The following is a 23965-nucleotide window of genomic DNA, read 5'->3' on the forward strand; positions in this document are numbered from 1 at the left end:
CCTGTCATTGGGTGGTTTAAATGCCTATTTTACACGCTTTGTAACATTCACCATTTTGTCTTTGTTTGAGCATCCATATTTATTCAGTTATTAACGCCTGAAAGGCTTTTACATATACAGAGGTTATAAACAATATACAAATGTAAAAATATATTTTTTTTTTAAAAAACTCGTCATCACCATTCCCTTTCCGCACCTAATGCTGCTAGGGCACTGCATTAGTACCCCAATTGAAGCGTATCTTGATCATTTTTGTTGCATGAAGGTAAGATGATCAGTCTCACGCTTCAGGTACCAGTACAGGGATTATGAAATATTCCAGTGTGAAAACACTACTCTAAATAAATATTTCATATCAACCATGTCAGGAATCGAACCCGAGACCTCTTAAATGATAGGCAAACGTGTTGACTATTACACCACGAGGCCGACAATTTTGAGTCTATTTTTACTTCTTGAAAAATATATATTTTTATCAATATTGTTTTGTAAAGAAATTATCAATAAACCAAATATGTTCATACACCACTGATTTTCTCAAATTGAACGGTTTGAGTAGGTAGGGAGAAATTGCCTTACAGCAATATATATATAGTATATGCATATAAGGTGTTTAAATTTCACCACTGTAATTAGGCCTCCTGGCCTGTTGTGGTGCAAAAAAAAAAAGTTAAAAATGTAAAAAAAATGTAAATAAATAAACTTGTATTAAAATTGCAATCAGTCCGTAAATAAATAAATCAATGTCATGTTTGTTTTTTTTGTTTTAGGCCGCTTCGTCCGGCTCCGCGGGCAGCCCGGCCGCCCACTTCGAGCCGCAGGTGGCCGCCCTGTGCGACCCGGGCGCCGCCTACCACCCGCAGTACATGGACGACCAGGGCCGCTGGGTGACGGACCTCGCCACCAAGCCCACGGCCGGGTCTTCGTGCATGAAGGACAAAATGGACATCCTGGACTACTGCAAGAAGGTAACGTGCAGTACACTTCATACCCTTACGGAGAATTTGCATGTTACTTCCGAGCGGAACTCGTACATTTTTTGTTTGTTCTGTCCTTTGGATCTTTTAACCATGTTCACATAGGGAGTCTTTTTTTGTTATCCATTTGCGATACTTTGGTATCACTCGGAAATATATCACCCATTCAGGATATTTCTGAATCACTTGAGCGCTCGATATTTCATTCAATTTCGTAGCGCCACAAAACTGCCTCTGAATAACGCTTACTAACGTCACTCAACATAAACATCTTCTGATTTATTGTAGTATCTTGGCTACGCTATAAGAATTTCTTATAAAATAATTTAGTCTGTTCGGTTGTTACTGGGGTGGATAACGCGTAAGGTATTTTCATCCAGTTCTTGTGTTTTTTAACATGTTCAATTACAGGTAACCATCAAAGATATTTATTTTGCTGATATGTACATTTTCGTTCATAAAATTGAAAAAAAACTATACGTTTTGCTCGGATTTGTCTGAGATCGTTACAATCTCAATTATCGTTCGTCAAAAAAAACATATCTTCCATACAAATACAAAATAACAATTGACATAAATACTGAACAAGGGATGTATTCCTTCGGATATTATATTTACGTAGATACGGTTAATGTAATCCAATAGGATTGTATTCACTTGTAAATTATACATTGATAAATGAGCGCGTAGTAGCTCATAAACGTTAAAATGTTTTTATTTTCATTTTGATTTTCCTATACAATTTCCTCCCCAAAAAGTGGAAAATTGATGAAATTTAACGTTAGGCTTTCCGTTAGTGAATTTTATTTCATACTGAAGAAGCCTGAGAAAAATTTGTGGTGAAGTTATTTCAATTGACAGAAAAATAGCATCTTAAATGTTGTCTAACTTCGCGCATGGGCGTCGCCATGACTTGTCAACAAACAGCTAATTGAGATGAGTCGTCTTAACTCTTGTATGTCTATGATGTAACACGAATCTACATAGGATACAAGACTTGATATATCTCTCTAATTTATCAATTTAAGAAGTTGGATGTTTTTTTAATCTTCAAATGGACATTTTCGCATCGGATTTGTAAAGTAAAATTTGTATAAATATGCTAGATTTGTCGGTCTCATGGTGTAATGGTCAGCGCGTTTGCCTACCATGAGGTTTCAGGTTCGATTCCTGCCATGATTGATATAAAATATTGATTTAAAAGGGTTTTTTAACACTAGAATATTTCCCTTGACTGGTTCCTGAAGCGTTAGACTATCATCTTATCTTCATACAACAAAAATGATCAAGATGCGCTGCGATTGGTGTTCCAATGCGGTGCCCTTTGCATTATTATTTTATTTTATTGACATAAACGGCAGTAAGTGCCTTTTACATATTAGTTGTATATACAAAAAAATACATACATGTAAGTGCAATTAAAAGTAAAATATAGTATTTAAAACAAATTATTACTAAACAGTTATTTATAAATTAAGGAGTCAAAAAAAAGATGCACAGTTTAAAAATTACATTTCCAGTTATAAAAATACTTAAAAAATAAAATAAGGTCATAGAAATATTTTGAACCTGAAAAAAAAAAAAAACCTAAGTAAGCAACACATATTAATAAAAAAATTAAAACAATTTTGAAAAATACTAAATGATATTTAAAAAAATATATAAATGTATAATTATTTAAAATTCCTACTTAGGTAACTAATATAAATATACATGTAAATACATACTGATAAAAAAAAATATAAAGATAAATATTTTGTACTTTTAAATGAAATTAAGAAAAGAATAGAAAAAAAAACATTAACAAAGAAATTTAAACAATTTTGAAAAATACTAAATGATAAAAAAAAAATAACTTTCTAGAACTATTAGGTACTAGCTTCTCCTACCCATGAAATACAGGTGAAGGGCCATCCTATATAAACTAAACTTAACATGCAATGAGTCACCAACGTCTTGGTACTTATTGCCTAGAGCGTGAAGTCTATTGATGACTGCATTTTTACCATATGGAGTCGAAGTATTGTTGCCACAGTATTGGTAGGTTTGCCGAGTTGCTCTTTTAGGTACATTGAAATTAATAAGTGATAAAATTGCAGGGGTATCAAACAGAATGAATTGTTTTATATAAATTAAGTAAGTCAGTTATAATTCTTCTATCGCTTAATCTTAATAAGTTTAAAATATACAATAACAAATTATAATTTTCAAAAATTCAATACCAACACCTAATTTAAAATTAATAAATCGTAAAAACTTATTTTGGACCAATTTATTACAATATCGGAGCCTAGAATAGTGAGGAGTCCAGATTGTAGAGTTGTACTCTAAAATGCTTCTAACAAGTGAAGTATACATTATTCTAAGCACACCAATATCTTTGAAATCTTTTGTGGTTCTGATTATGAAGCCTAACATTTTCAGTGATCTATTACTAATGCTATTAATATGACTGAAACCTAAATCACGTATTTTGGTAACGGAGACAAGTTCAGAATCGCCAATAGAGTAATTAAACATTATTGGACACTGAGTTCTGTAAATCTCATGATTTGGCATTTTTTTACGTTGACTTGAAGTTTATTTGTTAAGCACCACAAAAATAGTTTATTTAAGTTATGTTGGATAGTAATACAATCATCAACAGTATGAATAACTCTGAAAATGTTTATGTCATCAGCAAACAACAAAACTTCGACACTATTAAATATGTCAGCAATATCATTGATAAATATGTTAAAGAGTATAGGGCCCAAATGAGATCCTCGCGGGACTCCACTAGTCACCTCAATGGTACTAGATGTGTAATGGGTGTAATTAGGTGCGGAACGAGAATGATCTGCCCATTCTCCTTTATTAAATAACAGTCATTAGTTCCCGTATGTTTAAAATGTATAATATTTCGCGTCTTCACTATGGGTGATCGCTCTGATTGGATTTGCCATTAATTGAGCGATTATATTGTATTGTGGTTATTGTGTATATTGATAGCGGTGTATCAACACTCCGGATATAATTAATAGAGTAATCACGTCGTTTTGATAATTGAAACATTCTCAATAATTAAAGTAAACACATAAATATGTATGTTATCTTCATTGGGAGATAAAACAAATAACTAGATACGCTTTAGTAGTTTTGCTTTCGTACATAGTATAGTTGGCCTAGTGAGCATGAGGTCTCGGGTTCGATTCCCGACATCGCACACTGAGTACAAGACTGTTGTAACTAAAAAAAAAATTGATTTTGAGTTATGGGCACAGTGAAAACGCGAGTTTAGTTCTGCATATTTGACTAAAACGGTCGAAATTATATCACAAATACCTGAAAAGTTATACCAATTACTTCACTTTTCTATATTTATTTTTTTATTTATATATTATTTAATATTCTTCCTTTAATGAAAAGTAATTACTCTTTTATTTAATTCTGATACATTATTTACTTTACCACAAATACATTATAAAAAAAATACTGAAAAACCTATCACTTTTTCTTAGTAGTATTTACTTTATGTAAAGTGAAACTGAACTGAATTTTAGTGGTGTAATGGTCAACGCGTTTGCCTACCATTCAAGAGGTCTCGGGTTCGATTCGTGACATGGTTGACATGAAATATTAATTTAAAATATGTAATAATTTTATGGGTGCGTATATGTGTATTAATTGGTTGATAGTTTTATTTAACAACACCGGACCTGTTTCTGTGGTTTCGTAAAAGCATTATGAAGTAAAGTTTTGTGATAACACTAAGTAATGTTTAATCTAAGGAGGAAACGCTGTCTGACATTTCTTCATACAAACGTATTCCCCTATTTTCTATCTGGATTATTGCAATAGAGCAGTTATTTTTTTTCGCAGTAAACCGGTTTGTTTTTTTGATAAATGGTTTATTGTGGGAACTAGAACAGTTTTATCTGATGTCTTCGAGCGCTTGGTATACAAATATGATAACTATTGTTGAAAAACGTAAAATAAACCAATACAGAAAATTTTATTTTGATGCTCTGACTAAAAAACGAACAAAATCAGTCCAGTTTTGAGGTGCGGAGAACGGGACAGCGAAACGTCGATTTTTGATCATTTTAGTTAGGCATAAAAGGTCCGACATGCAGTACTTTGTATACAATACAGTTTCTTTTTCACACAGCATCGGGGAGGCATCTGCAAGACAGTGACGGGGAGGCATCTCCAAGACAACAACATTCTTTAAATACGTTTTTATCGAAATTCGCTGTCACCGCATATCCTCACAATTTGTGTAATCCGAAACAAAAATAATAATGTAAAGTACATATCTAATTGGAACTAAATACAATAACTGATATCAAACATTTTATTGTGTTAATTCTATATACAAGTGTATAATCAAGTCTCGAAATAGCTAAGCATTACTGGGTTCAGTTCGTATAATATATTACTTACATTATGTATTCCTTCTATACTAAACACAACCCACTAGAATAGTGTCAAAACATTTCCCATGGTAGAAAAAATAAATTTCTTTAGCATTCTTCCCATATATCTGTATTTTAATATACTCGGGTAAAGATACTATACATATGTATATGAAAAATATACATATCTCACCCCAAGAACCCATTTCTCATTCGCTAGAAAGCATTTCCCTTTGTTTAGAGTGTCATTAAACCTTTCCAGGTTTTCTAAAACAGTTCAAGACCCCCTTTCTTGGATATACATGCATCTCGTTAAGTAAATTTAATTCGTATTTTAAGCATTTTAGTCTGATTCCGCTGAAGTTCGTTTCTCATCGACATACCATCAAAATATTATCCCTTATTAACACATTATTTAGTTATTTGTTTTTTTGTTTTTTTTTTGTTTTTTTTTTTTTTTTCTTATTCTTTATATTTAAATTTATATTGTTTCTATTTACTTTATTTTTATTATTTTATATAAATATATGTATTTTATTTGTAACTTCTAAGTGCCTAACATGTCTTAATTGTATTTTTTTTATTTATTTTGATACGATAATGTACTTAATATATGTACTGAAATGTACTTAAATATTCTTATTTTCTGTATACAGTAAATGTAAAAACTGTTGTTTTTTGTCCCAAATAAAAATAAATAAATAACACTTTTCACAAAAATATGTACGAGTATGTTCTTTTTTAAAATCCATGTTTATTTAGTTTCAAAGGTACTTTAAGTTAATCTTCATTGTTTTGGCTGTTTTAATAATTGTATTAAATGTAGCTTTTGATTAACTTATGATCTAAGTTAATTTTAATGAAATATTTAGTACACTGAAATTGATAATACGAATCCTAACACCGCACCGCTTGTAAAGCGACGAACTTTCAACAGATTTTAAAATTTCTTTACGAAGTATTAATTAGTTAAAAAGTATGTCATTTATGTATAGTTAATTGAACATGATTTAAAGGGCAAAATAATGTACTATAATATATGCCTTTGAGATGTCGTGCTGGAGGCGTATTTTAATAATACCCTGGACAGACAGACGCGCCAACGCCTGCATTCTTCAGAAACTGAAGCTGACTGACAGACTCTCTACCATATGCTTCAGAACAGTGCTCCGATATTTTGGTCACCTCGCAAAGAGAGAAAAAGATAGTCTAGGGCAGCTTGTTGCGTTTAGTATCGTAAATGGAAAAAGAGGACGAGGGAGGTCTCTCGTGCGCTGGTCTGACCAGATGAAAACTGCAACAGGCTCTTCGTTTGTGACAGCTCTCAGAAATGCGGGGCGCCTGGACTACTGGAGGATTGCAGTTTCAAAAGTACGATATGGTGGTCACGATCCTCCGTCATGAGGGACCAACTAGGAAGAAGTCCATTAAAGTTTATTGCATTACAATAGACACATGTTTGAGGATTTTGCAGTATCTGATAGCTTCTTAAAAAAACTATCACGCTCTGTTTTCGCTCTCCTGTATACTTGGCAAAATACAGATTCGATAGTGCATATACCTAGGGACCATTAAATTGTCCTCTAATAGAAAACAGAGACGAATTGATTAAGGAAATCCTTATTTACTTTATCACTTTACCAATTAACATCCAAATGTTACTTTCATGTATAAGAAACTGGAGTATAATTTCTGCAATATGTTTATATTTATCTTATAACACAATATATACATAGGCCTTAATCATTTTTGATAATTAATTAATTAATTTAAAAATATGATTCATCAAATAATATTTTTTGTTTCTGAATATTTCAAGCTCTTAATATGTAAATATAAATAAGTTTTAATAAATTATCCTTATTTCTAGAATAGTAAACTTATGTCAAATAAGTTTCCATTTCCATATTTTTATTGTAAAATATGTATTATCAAGGTTTTGTATGTATTTCTCAATACTGCGTATTATTACTGTGATTTTTGTTTTATTTTAATTTTTTATTTTAATTTTAAGATCTATAATGTTCTACTCGTATATATTTTAAAGTTGTTCAAGGTTTCTGAATTGCTTTCTGTAATATTGTTTTGCTCCCATTTAACAGTTGTAAATATTGTATGTTTCTGGCTTATAAGACCAAGAATGGTAAAAATCATAATAAATAAAATTTAAAAAAATTAAAAAATACTTAGGGACCGTCGATCTAGATACAAAAAACATTTTTAACAATTTGCACTTTTAATTAGTAAGCTTCCACATTTGAGTGAGGAGATAATGAAGCATCTGACACTGGATTAATTTAATAATCCGTCTTTTGACATCTCCAGAATTCCACAATAATTTATAAAACGCCGACAGTCGTCATCGAGGAATTTTCCTCTCGTCTTACCCACATCTTTCTACCGAAGGCCGCAGATGTATTTTTCACTGGAAATGTTAATTTATTAAAAAAGGCCCTCTAGAAGCTCCCCCGACTTCCGCATTCCCGAGTAATTACTTTTTAGGCTTTATGGTCTGCCCGCCATTTTGTTTAATGGGCCCGGATTACTTGGACAGCTGGATTATGGCGTTTATAATTGTTTACGCTCCCCCACATTCGTCCATTTTTGCAATGTTATCGCTGTAATCATCTATTTAATAAGAATGATACAATTTATTATTCAGCATCCGGGTCCCCCTATCTTAATTCAATTTTTTACCAAACGATTTTTACGTCGACACAGACGAGCTCTTTTTTTTTAATTTCAACTTTCACGTGGGATATATCATGAGCACACGGCAAAAATGTAATTATGTACCTAGCTACTATTATGTAGAAATCTAATATTTTTTTCTGCATATCTACATATTAAACATGAATCCCTTAAAATATGTAAATTTATGTTTTTCCTTTTTAAAAAAAATGTTATGTTATTTCACTTTATTTTTACATCTAAGCATGTTTTTCATTCTTTATTTTAATTCTTAACTTTTAATTACTTTTCCAAATTTTCTTTATGTTTTTACTTTAATTAAAATTTTTAAACAACTTATATATATGGCTATTTTTCTTCACTTTTTTGTACTTTAATTAACAACCTTACATATAATTACTTTATAATATGGAAACTTCACTGGTCCATTAGAGTTAAGTCTAACTGTGTAAAATATAAAACTATGTAACTGTACTGTATGTTTCCTAAATAAAAAGAAAATAAATTTTAAAAAATAAAGAAAATTAAAAAAAAAATAATGTAATTCCATTCTTTAAAATAAATAACTATTTATTAAACCTGGATATTAACTTTTGTAATGAAACGCTTGAATTGTAATTATTTTGTACCCGTCGTGTAAAATCCTGGGCACATATGATGCTTTGATGTCCTCAAACTCTGAACCTGAGACGTTTCAATTTATGAAGGTACTGGATATTAGACATAAAAAAAATTGACTCATCTCTGGTCATACGGTTACAAGAGGAGATCCCAGCATAATGCTCGTACGGGGTTTTCCTGTAATTTGAATTATTTAATACCAAAAACACGTACGACTTTCGCGCTGAGAAATTTTTCTTCTGTGGCCCCAAGAGTTTTCAATGTCCTGAATGAACGTATTAAGTTCTCCAAAACGATAGCCATTTTCAGGAGAAGTGTACAAGTTTGGATTTTGTCTAAGGGAAGGGACTATTATAGGAGACTGCTGCAAGTCATGGCATATATTTATTAGTACTATTAAACGTGTTGTCTTGATGTTTATTAAATTGTATGTTTACGTAACAATTTTTAAGGTTTTTTTTGCTATCATATAATAATATGCATGCTTCCACATTCTATTATGTTGTATCCCAACTCAACGCAGTGCTCTTGGTCTCATAGAGTTAGGGATGCGTTATTTATTTGTTTGTAATATTATGTAGCTAAATAAATAAAATAAAAAATAATAAATAAATATAGGGAAAAAAAAATGGCGAAGTAAAATGCGTTAATTTTGAGATCTTTTGACCATGTTTTTGTGCTGGATGGTATCGACTCCCCGCGCCGTGCCGTTCTAACAAAAGTCACTAATTCTAAAACATCATTTAGAGAAAAGTTTGAAGACGAAGGAAACATCAGATTTTTGTGTTTTTGAGATTTTATTAAAACAACATATTTCATTTATGTATTTTTCATTAATTCCAATGGTAACTTTTTCCTTGTAATACATTAAAAAATATCTGGAAGGTTTTTAATAGGGCAGAAAGGTGGCCAAAACTCGGTTAAGTGACTTTTGCTTGTTTGTAATCTGGACAATGCTATAATTTTGTGGTTAAAAATGATTTTTTATTTAAAAAAATATTTTTTAAGAAATGTTTTTTTTTTAATGCCTGAACTTCAGAATATCCAGTCTTTTGCTTGTGATAAAACGATGCAACATCACCGCGTGTAAAGGAATTCTGTAGCACAGCCTTTTAAGAGTTAATAATAAATATTCTCCTCATGTATTTCAAATTGTATAAAATATACTGTGTATTAAATACTGTGGGGGTCGGGGGGACCAATCTACCCATTCTTCTTTATCAAATAATAGTACTGAATAGTTCCCTTATGTTTAAAATGTATAATATTTCGCTTCTTCATTATATTTAACACTCACTCAAATAAAAATTACGAAAAAGAAAAACAAGTAGAGAAGAGTTCGATTAATTTTTAATTTTTTTATTAATATTATAAAAATGATCGATATTCTCCTAGATTTATTATGGCAAATTTCGAGGACAAAACAACAAAAAAAAATACGATTTTCCGCGCGTTCACCCTCCAGCGTCACTGGGAATTCTAAAACTTGCTGTACTACGAAAAGCGATCCCCAAAACTCACCACTTTAAGCATTTTTTAAATACCCCTAGAGCGTGCTTGATTAAATTCGGCGGATAATTATGGCGATACGTTCTTCTTTGTTTTACTGCCGGTTAGCGGTTAAGCTCACATACAAATTAATATATGACACAGTCACAGCCATTTCGCAATAGGAGAGGATCAGACGGGTAATAACAGTGTAACAAGTCCATCGGGTGTAGTTAAAAGCCTCTCCCTGACTGAGTGGCGTTGAAATATTTAAAGAAATTCTCGTTTTAGTTTTAGTGAAGAATTTGCGTCCCGATCCGACTGTCGAGAATTTAATTATGGCGTTTTCTATAACGTCGTCCCACAACAACTGTAAAACATAAAACCTAAGAAACGACATAATCCGAATTTCAACTTTGATGAAGGAAATAACTTTGGCTGATATCTTAACCGAGATGAACGAATTATCAAAAAATTGTTAAATCTAGGCATTAACAAAGCCTATTAACTGTCATAGGTTGGTTGAAAAAAAAAAAATTACCGTCTACCATTTATCATTCTGCCATTTATCGTTCGTGATTTACACATATCAATTTTCAGAAGTTGAATTCTTTTTATTATTTTTTTTAACGAAGGTAATCATTTTTTTGAACATTCGTTCAATTCCCGCCAAACTGCAAAAACAGTTTTTTGAAGGGATTTCTCTCTTTAAATATTTTAGTAACCCAATGTAATGTATAAATAAAAATAATTTTAAAAATCTTAAATATAACAACAAAATAAAATAAATTGAGCTTTTCTACTGACATTTCATGGCGGAACGGCATTTTAATTATAATAATAAATACGTATATTGTTTTATTCCACTTTTATTTATATTTTTTTACCAGTGACCGGGTTTTGTCGTGACCGACATTGTCTAACTGTCAAAATCACTTAATTACTGCGGGCCCGGGGACATAGCTGTCGATGGAACTACCAACCAGCGTACGTATAATTCAAATAATTCAATTATGTGATTTACACCCGTTTTTATTATATACATTCAAACAAAACTTAAATTTATACTATTGTTATAACCTTATAATTAAATTATTTTAATTTAAACTCTTTTACTTCCATAATTATATTAAATCATGATTTACAACCCCTGCTTGCACTTATATACAACATAGAAATTTGTTTAGTCGCCTACCAGTCTGACGATGTTGGTCACGACGAAACCCGGTCACTGGTAAAAAATTATAAATTAAAGTGGAATAAAACTATAAATGTATTTTTATTAAAACAAACAAAATAAAAGTTAAGTAAATAGATGTGCTCCACCCTTAACCTATTTAATTTCGAAGTGGATAGCAAAAAAAAATTGGGTCTTAATTTTTCACGCAGTCCTTCTAGACTCGTATGCACTTCTTCCAGCGAAGCACTAACATTTACATAGCTTTCTGGGCCGCAATTACAACCGCTATTTTCATCGGGACGTACCGAGACGGTATATTTAACTTTGTCTACCATTTGTACCTTCCTCGGTATGTTGAATTTTGACCTATCGGCATGTCAATACGCGTATTCATTATATTATCTCAGACGTAATATGATCGATTTCAACCAATTTGTGACGCTGCAATTTTTTTCCCGTTCAATGCTGAATTACACATAAACGTATTTCTCTCGTGTTTTCAATGGGTTTCTGTTATTACAGGTTAAGCTTTTTATCGAAATTGTTCAACTCAAAATGATTCTATAAAATTTATTACAATAAAATAAATTACTTATCTAATACATGTACACTTGTAACTACGTGTTTTTTTTCAAAATTATTTCGAAATTCTGTAAAAATAAACATACATACTCGTACATTATACATTTAACGTGTTTGGCAAAGAACAGTTTATTAAAATTGAAAAATATTATTATTCCATGTCGCTCCCTAGTTGGAGCATATGGTGTCCACAAAGATCCTCCAAGCATCTCTGTCGGATGCCAGCTCCTGTGCATCCTCCCAAGTAAGGTTCGCGTCCCGTAGTTCTGACATGAACTGCCGACGAACAGTCAGCAGTGGACGTCCAGGACGTCGAGAACCTGATGCCTTGTAAAGTAGGCAAGCGTGGTTACGGCTCTCAGGTGGCATCCGCAGCACTTGGCCAAGCCAACCGTATCGCCTCCGCTTGATGACAGTTGTTACCGGAGTTTGCTGCGTCCGTTCTCTTATTACTTCATTTCAATATTATTTTTTATTTATTTTACAGAAACAAACAGTCGACAATGATATAATAACATAAAAAAGATACGGTTTAAAGACAGACCAGCGAAGTTTCTAAAAAAAGTATACATATTAAATTGTGGTACAACAAAACGGTGTGTTTATGTGTATTTGTATGAGAGTAAAGTTGTGTTTATGTGTATTTGTGTGGGATTAAGTGTTCAGATGTGTGTAAATGTGCGCATCATTAAATAGCAAGTGGGATTGTATCGCAGACAGAAAGAATGAGTTTTCATCTATTTTTAAATAAATTAAGGAGCGTGTTAAATATATCAATAGATGAAAGAAAAATATTATAGTTAGAGCAAGAACGATATAGGAAAGAGTGTTGTGCATAGTTAGGGCTACAGATTGAGACACCTAATCTCAAAACTCAGAATTTTGCTGTTTTGGGCCCTAGAGAGGAGCCACAATTTGCATCCATAGAGGAGAACAGGTGTTAGTTATGCAGGCGTTATATAGGCAGCATTTGGTTTTCACCGAGTAAATATCCGATCTCCAGATAGCCTTTAGACAATTAAATGTGGCGCCTGCTATTCCTAGCCGCACTCCCAGTTCTTTTTGGAAGCTGCCATTTTCCGTAACATGTCCTCCCAATATACATAGTAAAATTCACTAAATAAAACATCAGAACTATATACATTCACTTTACATGTTCCTTGACGAAATACATTTATTTAATTTGGTAAATTAATATGCTTTAAAATTTAGTAAATCAAATGAACTATGTGAGAGAGGGTACCAGACGAATATTTACGTAATTAAACGTCCTTGAAATTAGAAATGTTCGTATTAAATTTTAGGACTAAGGCGCCTATCTTGAATGATGTAAGGTATTTCAATCAAAATTCCTGTTGGAAATTTCGTCGGGTAATGTCTTTCAAGAAGCTTCACATTTCAATACGGACGGACGTGTATCAAAATGGGATTTCGCTACAAATTCCGCTCCGGGAATCACATGTTTTGACAATATTGCCCTATAGGAACACAATGCGCAATGGCGGCACGTGCACTGGGATGCCGGGTATGCACTTTGCATTTTATATCAACTAAATTCAATATTGCCGCGCACTGTTATACGGAGCTACCCTCCGCATCATCCCCGTACCGCTCTGCAGGAAGATAATTTTCCAACGAGATACACTGCTCCTATATTCAGAAAGTAGTTTTACATTTGATTATTCTAAATGAGCGTAAAAGAATTCTTACTTGCTTGCTTTTGAAAATTTGCATACTTGCAATTTTTATTATAAAATCCTACTTTTATTTACTTATTCTTACATTGTTTTTTTATTCAGTTATCACATTATTACTTCCAAAACATACATAATTTCTTCCAACCAACCAATAAAACAAAAGTTTTATTTTTATAATTCAAGTTGTAAAACATATTCAATAGAATATAAAAATAAAAAAGCTAAAGATATACAAAAATATAAGAAATTGTATTTGTTATAAATTACCTTAAAAGAAGTAGCAGTAACAGCTACTGTTTTGAGAAACTGTTTCTTAATAACAGTTTATCGCAGCGTGGAAAAAAAAAATCTAGTACCAACAACTGATGGAACAATTTCACAAAGATTAATTAAACTGTTATTAATAACGCGCCAAGCTGCTCTAAAGTGTTAATTAAAAAAGAGTTTCACCAAATACTTAAAAAAACGTAGTAAAGCGCCGAATACTTGTTGTGAAGTTAGCGTTTAAAAATATATAATCAGATACTAAAAATAAATGCAATTTTCCTATTTTTTCAACAATAATGATCATTTTTTCATTCTGAAAACAAGATATTATACTTGAGTCATTTAAAATTTACTGTATTAGCTAAATGTTCGGATCGGGTGTAAATTATAAATATCCCCTTTGTAAATAAAATATCTCAATATTAACGTATTTCTCTTTAGCACAAAACTGAAACAGCTTCCTTAATGCCTGCATAATGTTCTTTTATTTTTATAAATGTATTTTTTAATGAGCTTTTCATTAAATCTTGCGCGTTTGAAGTGAAAAAAAAACAATGTTTAATACCAGACGGGTAAAAATGAGTGAGAGAATATTCTAGTATGCGGTTTGAATATTTCACATACCTGGAAGCTCGGAATATCTGTAACACGAGGGCTGCTAGTGCAACTAGCATTGTCTGTTGGTACTAGATTGAGCTTTTTGAAGCTCCCTTGAGCTTTGTGCGCCCATCACTATCATCTTCCATATCACAGAAAAGACTCGTGGTTGGAAATACCTCTGGAGTATTACTCTGCCGGTACTCGCGAGTTCAGTATTCAAAAATACAGGGCGAACACAATATAAGTACAATGCACAATGCATGGTCTCTCTTGTACCAATCCCTTTCTTCGTGTTTTGGACGTGTAACTAACATCCTTTGTTCAGAGATTTCCTCAGTTCTCGGAATTAAAACTCGAAGATATCTCTTTAAATTTTATTAAATACCTTTTGTATGTCTTCCCCATAGAATAAATATACTCGTAACCATAGAATTAAGAATAGTCCAGAAGGAGCATAGAATCATATTTGAATACATCGGACTGTGTCCAATAATTCCCCACTATGGCCCACTTTCGCCGCGCGCATTTGTGATTTCGCCGCGTAATGTTGCACGATGGGAAAAAATATAATTATAACACAAATGTAAGGTAAAAAAAAGTAATGTGTTAATTTCTCTAAAATTATATTGTGCACGCGGAAATATTGATTGACACAACAGAGTAGATAAGTTAAGGGTTATTTAATGAGAGTAATTGAATCAATGAATTTAAAACTGAATATATTAAACAAATTTTATTTTACATGAAACGGATATTTTTATATCATGTTAAATAATATTTTATGTTTTAAAAATGATGTCGGTCAAATGTCCACCACAGAGTTGTTTAATCCGAGATCCAATTTTCATTAGTTCTCTCATTAGATGAGCAGAGTAGGGTAAAAAAATTACTACCCTGTCAACACTATCGAAATGTTCATTTTGTTTCTTCGACAATCTGACAGATGGAAAAATAATTCCTTTTTTAAGTAATGCATTTGCTACATACACATTTATTTGCTAATTACACATGAAGTGTGATTCCATCCTGTTTCTTTTAGATCCTAGCAGTATTTCTGCACTTTAAAAGGACACAGCACGACATAGTTGAGTTCAAATCAGGAGTTGCGTACTGAGCGACGTCTACAAAAAAACTAATGGGTCAAAACGTAAACCTACTCATTTATGGGTAGTTTAGTCGCCTTCTGTTTGATGTGCGTATGCGGTTTCTGGACTATTCTTAATTATATGGTCTTGTTTATTTATAAAATGTCACAACATTTCCGAGTCGCATTAAAATAAGCTACATGTAAAATAAAATAATAAACGTGCACATATGAATCCTGTAGTTTTTTTTATTTATTGAAAGAACCATTGATCAAAGCACAAAAAACTTTACTGAGAGTAGCCAACAAATAGCCTTACAGTCTTTATAGGGAGTTCTAAGTACTAAACTTAAGACTACATTAAGTCTACGATACTTCCACAAACAACCCGATAGACATAATGATGGACAACAAATGTTGTAACATAAGACAAAGATAAAAAAACTGTACTTCTGCTACCAAAGACAAAAACAGACTACAGACAAATACACTACAATTTTCTGGCATTTAACACATATAATTTATATGTATGGAGATATCGGTTAGCAGAATAATTAACAAGCTTTTTAATCTCATAAATGGATAGCGAAAAGGACTTGGTAAAAAGGAAGCTGAGAAATGTCTCATACGTCAGAGTATAATTACAGGTAACCCTCGTTGATCGCGACACCGGCGAGTACAGATTCGTTATAACGCAATATTTTTCGCAATGTTGTGCAAACGATGTGTTTACATTTCCGTTTATAAACAAAATGGCGTAATTGAAAATTAAGGTTGGAAAATGTGTCGTAAATCCTTATTAAAATATTCACGTACCCTAAAAAGTGTTGGCAGTTTTCTGAATGGATTCATTAAAATACTGGAAATGTACTACAGCCGTTCTCTGTGGGGGAGAGCTGTGTAAATGTACTTTAAGGTTCAACATATATACAAGTCCCCGTTAGGGAAACATCTTTATCCTATAAAATGAAGAATGATAACAGTTTAATTACCGTATTTTTTCCGCTGTTTTCTATAATGGGTACACTAATCCTTTGGAATATTCGCTTTTCTATATTACCATCAATGGTATCACTGTTAAGTAAATAACAGCATTTATCGATACTATTCCTGGCCGATTACCTTTCGTTTCCATCCTTCCTTTGACCCATCCTTATGGTACCTACCTTACATCAAGATAGAAGATATTCAAAATTAGAAGATTCGGATTTAGAACAAAAACAATACAACATTTTTGACTTCACATAAAATCGGATAAAAAGTGGTTGAAATCGTCGCGCGTCGTGGAAAACATTGTTACATTTAATAATTTTATTTTGTCATCCAGTGCCAGAAATTGAAGAACATTCAGATTATATTAAAGGTAGGTATCAATTCCATGTTCCTATCCTTTCTCAAATATTTCCCAATCGCAAAACTGAATGAAATTCGATTTTCATTTACAGTCCGCCCTTTCGTTAACAATCACTATCAATCATAATAAACATCCACGAGTTAATATGTATTTGCAAAACAAATTATCGCCCTACAAAACAAGCCAAAATTAATGAAATTAGCGGAAGTGTTATGGTTGCAAGGCATCCTGAGAGGTCTTTTTCCTTCGATGTTCATCTTTGCTGCTTATCAACTATGTTTTTCGTCTTCCTGATAAATTTTGTTGCTTCTCAATTTCTGACTACTGTTGCATTGCAAATAGTCACCCCGGTTACTAATGTTTTTTTCTTTCCTGCTCGTACCTCCTTTTCTGATAACTTACAAAGTGTTGACTGATTGTTGTGTTTGCAGATCATTGATTGCTAGTTGATCCTTTTCTTTTCTTTTCTTTTTGACGACTGACATACAAACACCATTATCTCGTTCCTTCCTTCCTTCTTGGTTCCTGACGGGCGGTTGTGGCTGCAGGTCACTATTTGCTCTTGCGTCTAGTTTCTCGTTCTTAATTCCTGATAGACTGTAGTGTTGCAGGTCCTCCTAACTGATGACGCACCTTTATTTTGTTTCTTTCTTCCTGGTTCCCGACGGACCGTTCTGCCCTGCTAAGGCTAAAAGTCGTATCTGCTGAATAGCAAATTTTACAGGAGATTACTGTTGTATGCCTTGCCGATCTGGTTTTTTTTCTGATTTTTTTTCACAAGAGAACTTCTTATACTTGAAAAGCAGAAATGACTCGTTGGCTTAGTAAATATGTGAGGCTCTCGAATATCTATTTTAAAAAAAACCAAACGTTTTTTTTAGCCACGACTTTTAGGGTAGTGTTGTGGTTTCCGGGCATTAAATGCTGATGCGTCTAGTTTCTCATTTCTGATAAATGGCAGTCAACAGGTCCTTTTATCTGCGTATGTACCGTTATCTTATTCTTTTCTTCTAATAATCGATGTAATTTGTAAGAACCTGCTGACGAGCTGTATGTATGCAACTCAGCAGGACTTTAATTTAAGACTATTTTGTAAATATTTTTGAAAAATAAATTTAATTTTTTTTTTTTAAAATTCCTGACTGTTTATTATTTTTGCAGGTCTACCCCACAAGAGACATCACCAACATTGTGGAAGCATCCCATTACTTGAAGGTCGGCGGCTGGTGCAGGCTGGGAGCCAGTAACCCAGCTAAGTGCAAGGCCGCGCGGTGGGTCAAGCCATTCCGGTGCCTCGGTGAGTCATTCATTTTTTTTTTTTTACTTATTTGAGATCTTTCGTTCTCGTACTATGGAAATGAATTCCTCGACGTTAATCTTAAAATAAGTAAGTTTGATATTATGAATTATGTTGCTTTATTTATTAGATGATTTTGATAGATACGCCCCTATGAATTGTTTTAGCAATGCACCGCCATATGTCCAAAGCACGATTCGGTCCGTATAAGAGAAGAAAGAAGATTTGAATGATGAATTTTTAATAACTGATTATATCGTTATTAATCTCTATAATTATTCGGTTACGCGCATCTCTATCCTCTATCTTCCTTCTGCGTGTCTTGCCAGCAGTCGCCATTACATTCTCGGATACCATTACATTAAATAGATCCCTTTTGTTAAATTTGCTATAGGCATTTGTCTTAACTTTGAAATATTTCCCCAAATCTGAAAAATGTTTACGACCGCTTTTCGCGAGATTTACGAGCGGCCGCGCCGAGTCCAAACCGGCAGCCAGGAAGCTGGCTCCGCGGAAAAAGGAATAGCCATCCAGTATGATTGTATTTTCCTCTTTAATTTGATAATCTTCATTTTTTTGTTTTCGGTAGCGTTTTAAAATTACGTTTTTCGACGATTTGAAGTTTTTCGGATCTAATTGACATATTCGATTTGGAGTGAAATCGAGAAGGAAGAAGAATAAGATAAGACAGACGATTGGGGTCGCAAGTAAAAAGATTTAAGTGTTTCTTTTCTGGGTCTACCCTTTTTAGCCTTTGCGTATTTCTGTTTTTATAAATGTACACTTTACTTGACACTACTTTTGAACATTTTCGCCTGAAACCGTTTAAAAAAGTTCGCTCAATAAAGATTTGTTCCGAAATTCTCGATTTATCGTTGTGGGAGTTATAAAGTGCCTACATAGATATGTATCGAGCTTTTCCAGTAAATTCGTCCATATGTATTTTAACAACAGACTTAATTTTAAATAAATAAAATACCTTTTTTTTAAATGAATAATTTTACTGTCTTTTGTGCAAATATGGGTTTTGGTTATCATTCGATAAAGCTGTTTTTAGAGTTTATATTGGTATATAGTGTAGATTTTGTTTCTAAAGCTAAATAACATTTTTTGTGCTCTGGTAAGCTTAATTATTATTACAGTATTTGAGTTTGTCCAAATATTCGTAGACAAAAGACTGGAGTTTACCCCCTCAGGAGTCATTAAGATTAACAAATTACAACAGGGATGGAGATTATTATTGGTGAAATCCAGTCTTTTGTCTACGAACATTTGGACAAACTCAAATATTGTAATGAAACCAACTGGTCCAAGAAGAAGTTAAAAAATTTAAAAATTGTTTTCAGGCGTTGCCTAGTATGTGAAATAGTTCAGTCAGATAAATCTCTTCACAACAATAAAGCTCTTTAACTTCACAAAAATCAACAAATGGAAGAATCGAAGAAATATGGATGTACAAGCATAGGTGAAATGGTGAATGTTACACAGTGTGTAGAGTGGCCACTTAAACCAGCCAATGACAGGTCATATGCCCTGTAAATGCCTAGACTTCTATATTCCCTTATTTAGGGTAATCTCCATCCCTGTTGTAATTTGTTAATCTTGATTATTGTATTTATTTATTTATTTATTTCAAAGAAAGAAACCGTCGACAATGAAATAATAACACTTTTTTAAAAATACGGTTTAAAGACAGACCAGCGAAGTTTCTAAATAAAAATCATACATATTATATTATCAAACATCTGTTATTTCAGTGCCCATTTTTCAGTTCACAACGCCATAATATTAAAGCAGAATGCAGGAAAAATGGAATGTCCTTAACAGATATCCACACTGTAGTTAAAAGTAGTTATTACGCGCTATTATTCTTGAACTTTGCAACAATGGTGATAGGACTCATAAAGGTAATAAACCAAAATCAGTGATCGAACATACCATTTCCAAGACAGACAAAAACGATTTTTTTCGAGTACCTTAGCCTTGTACATGACACGTAAGGCTACTAAATATATGGGTCCAAATATATATATAAAAAAAGCTTAATTATTTTATTTTTTGCATAGCGGGGTCCATTTATAATGCACGCGAAAAAATATTAAATTTTTTTTTTTTTTTACTTTTTTTTTTGCACCACAACAGGCAAGGAGGCCTAATTACAGTGGTGAATTACATCACAGAGCACCCAGGCTTGAGAAAAATCACATTTTTAATTTTTGTGTTCTCACCGGGAATCGAATCGTGGTGTAGTGTAATTAAATAATGAAAGCGGCGGACGTGTGACCAGTCCGGAGAATACAATCCTAACTGATACTTACGCCGCTTTTAGTTATCACTTTCGTCTCACGAATATTATCGCAAGGATTTAAACAATAGTAAAGTTCGTAAAAAATATGAGATACGACAATATGCGTTAAAAAAAAAACTATATGTAAAACATTTTTATTTATTCTTTGGAACTTAAGATATAATGAAATACATACTAAATACATTTATCGCAGGAAGCCAAAATAGCAGTTCACTATGGAGTTCTAGTGCCAACTCTAATGTATGGGAGCGAAGTATGGAATTGGAAAAAAAAATATGTAGGCTCAATGCTGCCAAGATGCGATCCCTTAGGCAAATTTGTGGTAAAACGATGGTGCACAAATGTCGAGATCCGTGAACGTGAAAAGGCTGAGGCATGCTTTATCGACAGAATCAAGAAAGGGGTGCTGCGTTGGTTTGGACTTAAAGAGCGAATGGACAGCAAAAGAACGGCTAAAAAGATCTACGATGCGAATGTTGATGGATGCAGAGAATGACGAAGACCGAGAAAGACATGGCACGATCAAGTCCATCAAATACTTGAAGATGAACGTGTCAAGAGTAGGAATAATCGGCGTGCGTGCACGAGAAGATGTATAAATATAGAGGAAGCGAGGTCTGTATTCTAAGACAGAGTGATATGGCGTTCAATCCTCTCTGCCTACCCCTACGGGGAAATGGCGTGATGGTTTGTTTGTTTGTTTGTACATTTTTTTTAATCGTAGATTTGTGGGTTACGATATTATACGTAGGAGTAGTCGGTTTACGCAATGTTTATATTAGAGCAGAATTGTGTGTTCACCATTTCGATGTTTTAAATAAAAATAAAATATTCAAATTTATTTCAACAGAGAGGGAAAACGTTTTTGAGAACGGAATATGAAAGTCTAGGCATTTACAGGGCTTATGACCTGTCATTGGCTGGTTTAAGTGGCCTGGTAAAAGAAGAAGTCTAAAAATTGGAAAATTGTTTTCAGGCGTTGCCTAGTAGGTGATTTGGTTCAGCCGTATGAATCTCACCCACGTAATAAAGGTTTCAGCTCTTTTACTTCACAAAATTCAACAGATGGAAGACTTGAGAAAATGTGGATGTTCAAACATAGGCAGAATGGTGAATGTTACACAGTGTGTGGGCCACTTAAACCAGCCAATGACAGGTCATGAGCCCTGTAAATGCCTAGACTTCCATATTCCCTTCTCAAAAACGTTTTCCCTCTCTGTTGAAATAAATTTAAATATGAACAATTCCCTAGGAAGAAAGTCCAGCCAGTCTGCAAGCATTTGGACATACTCAAACATTGTTGAAAAGTTTAAATATTATAAATTAGGATAGTAATAAAAAATGTACGAATTATTATGTATTTAAATATTGTGTTGTAAATATATATTAGACTAGGTTTATCATAAAACTTAGTAAAATAATTAAAAAGTTTTTTTTATTTATAATTGAATTTAGGTTTTTTTTTCGTTTTAGTTTGTAGTAGGATTTTGGATTTGTTAACAGAATAACGATGATGCTACGTAACTATAGACTAACGAATCATATGTCTAATAACGAATCATTGCTGAAAAATAAAATATCTTACTTAATAAAATGTTACGCGACAAAATATTTATAGCAAAATCCAAATATAGGGCAGCGCCGTAGCGTAAAGTTGTCTATTGTAATTCGTATTTATAGCTAAGTAGTGCTTTGTGGAAACCATATGAGATTTACCACTAGTGATAAAATTAGCTAATCATGAATTGTGAGTGTCTGGTCCGTGTAGAATTTACTAAATATAATATTTTAGGAAGTATTATTATAATTTATTATGCGCGCTGATTATTTCTGCTCGTAGTTCTCTTCCGAAATAGTATCCGCAGTATACCTGTAATGTGTATTTAATTTATCCGTGGCTGGTACGAGTGCGCAATTGAAATTCTAGTTATGTTTGATGCTACACAGTTCCTTTATAATTCCTTTGAGCGAGGTACAGGGTGTTATGAAACGCTTCCCCGCTCTGTATTGCAATTTAATGTTCCTACCATCTGTTCGCCGACTTCTTACTGCTGCAGTGCCGACTTATCCGGAAATAGATGCAAAGACAGTGCCTATATTATATTCTACGAGTAACGGAATATCCACCCCTTGAGCGGTTTTTTAAGTCTCAGAATTGCAATGTTGGATTCAAAATGACATGGCGTCTAAATTATTTTGATTTGCCTATTCTGAGCCAAAAGATTTCTTACATCTTTATTTTATTGTAACTCTGTTATCTTATACAGTGTAAAACTTTGTAGTATTTTGGCGCAATGCAAAAATTAATATCATTTATGGAATATGCATACATATACATATTTATTAAACATTCTACGATCCCTCGATCCCTCGTATATGTGAAACATTTAACAAAAAAATTAATAGTCTTGATATATTTAACACTCCATACAATATGTACAGAAGAGAATAATAGGCTTGATTTATGCTCTTCATTCATAATTCATTTAATCATTAAATCAAATGCAATTTTCCACTCTTACTTTCCTTTAATCATCCTTTACCACTCCTTATCAATTTCCTTCTTTTCTTTTCCACTATGTTCCTACTCCTTGTTTAGTCCATATTTATCTTATTTTAACAAATAGTATATTTATTATTTATATAGTTTAAACTTCAAGCTGTCGTCGTATATTACAGTATTATTTAGTGAATACATATAATTGGATGGCAGGCCCTACTATGTATGCACTGTATATAGTTCAAAAAAAATTTAATTTAACCTGTACATCTGTTTGTATTCGAAATAAATAAAATAAAACAAAATAAATAAAATATCTAATATCAGGGTTTGAAGGAAATATCGCAACAAATTGGAAAGCGCCCTTGGGGATATTTTTTCACAAAAATGGCGCTATGTATATCAGCCAAATATTATAATATTATTATAGCGCTGTAATTCCCTCCATAAGATAAGCCACAAAACTGGTATCCATTTTTAAATATTTCAACCAACCAGCGCTGAAGCTGACATAGTGATTTAAGGGAGGCATTGGTCACCGACGCTTCAAAAGATTTCTCGTCTTCTGATGATATTTCAACTTGAAATTTTACTTGTTTAATATATATTACATACAATATTAACTACCTAATAAAATTGTATTTTCCTTTAGTAAAGTTCATACAAAATAAAGATGTTTAGTTAGTTTGTTGTAATAGAGGAAAACATTTATGAAAAGTAAATATGGAAGTTTCCCTAAGGAGGAAATCCAGCCTCTCTACAAACATTCGAGCATACTCAAAACATTGTTATACGTCATTTTTTGATATTTTTATATTTTTTTTACAAATTGTAGTCTGCATTACTTTACGGGCTGTTTAACCCATTATGTAATGCAGACTGTAAATATAAGTTAGAAGTTTATGAATAGAAAGCAGATAGC

General features: G+C 32.7%; 1 protein-coding gene across 6 annotated transcripts in view; it reads left to right on the forward strand.

The window, feature by feature from the left end:
* The first annotated feature begins 774 nt into the window (after positions 1–774).
* Appl (amyloid-beta-like protein) overlaps positions 775–23965 on the forward strand; it is a 148208-nt gene continuing 125017 nt past the window's right edge. For all 6 annotated transcript variants that reach the window (XM_088243460.1, XM_088243462.1, XM_088243457.1 and 3 more), the window contains exons 1-2: positions 775–968; positions 18100–18235. In XM_088243460.1, coding sequence (XP_088099586.1) covers positions 867–968; positions 18100–18235 — 238 coding nt within the window. In that variant the 5' untranslated portion in view covers positions 775–866. The remainder of the gene's footprint in view (positions 969–18099; positions 18236–23965) is intronic.

Source organism: Micrasema longulum, unplaced genomic scaffold, assembly GCF_059751315.1.
Source record: "Micrasema longulum isolate JH-2025_06_02 unplaced genomic scaffold, ASM5975131v1 h1tg000212l, whole genome shotgun sequence".
NCBI lineage: Eukaryota > Metazoa > Arthropoda > Insecta > Trichoptera > Brachycentridae > Micrasema > Micrasema longulum.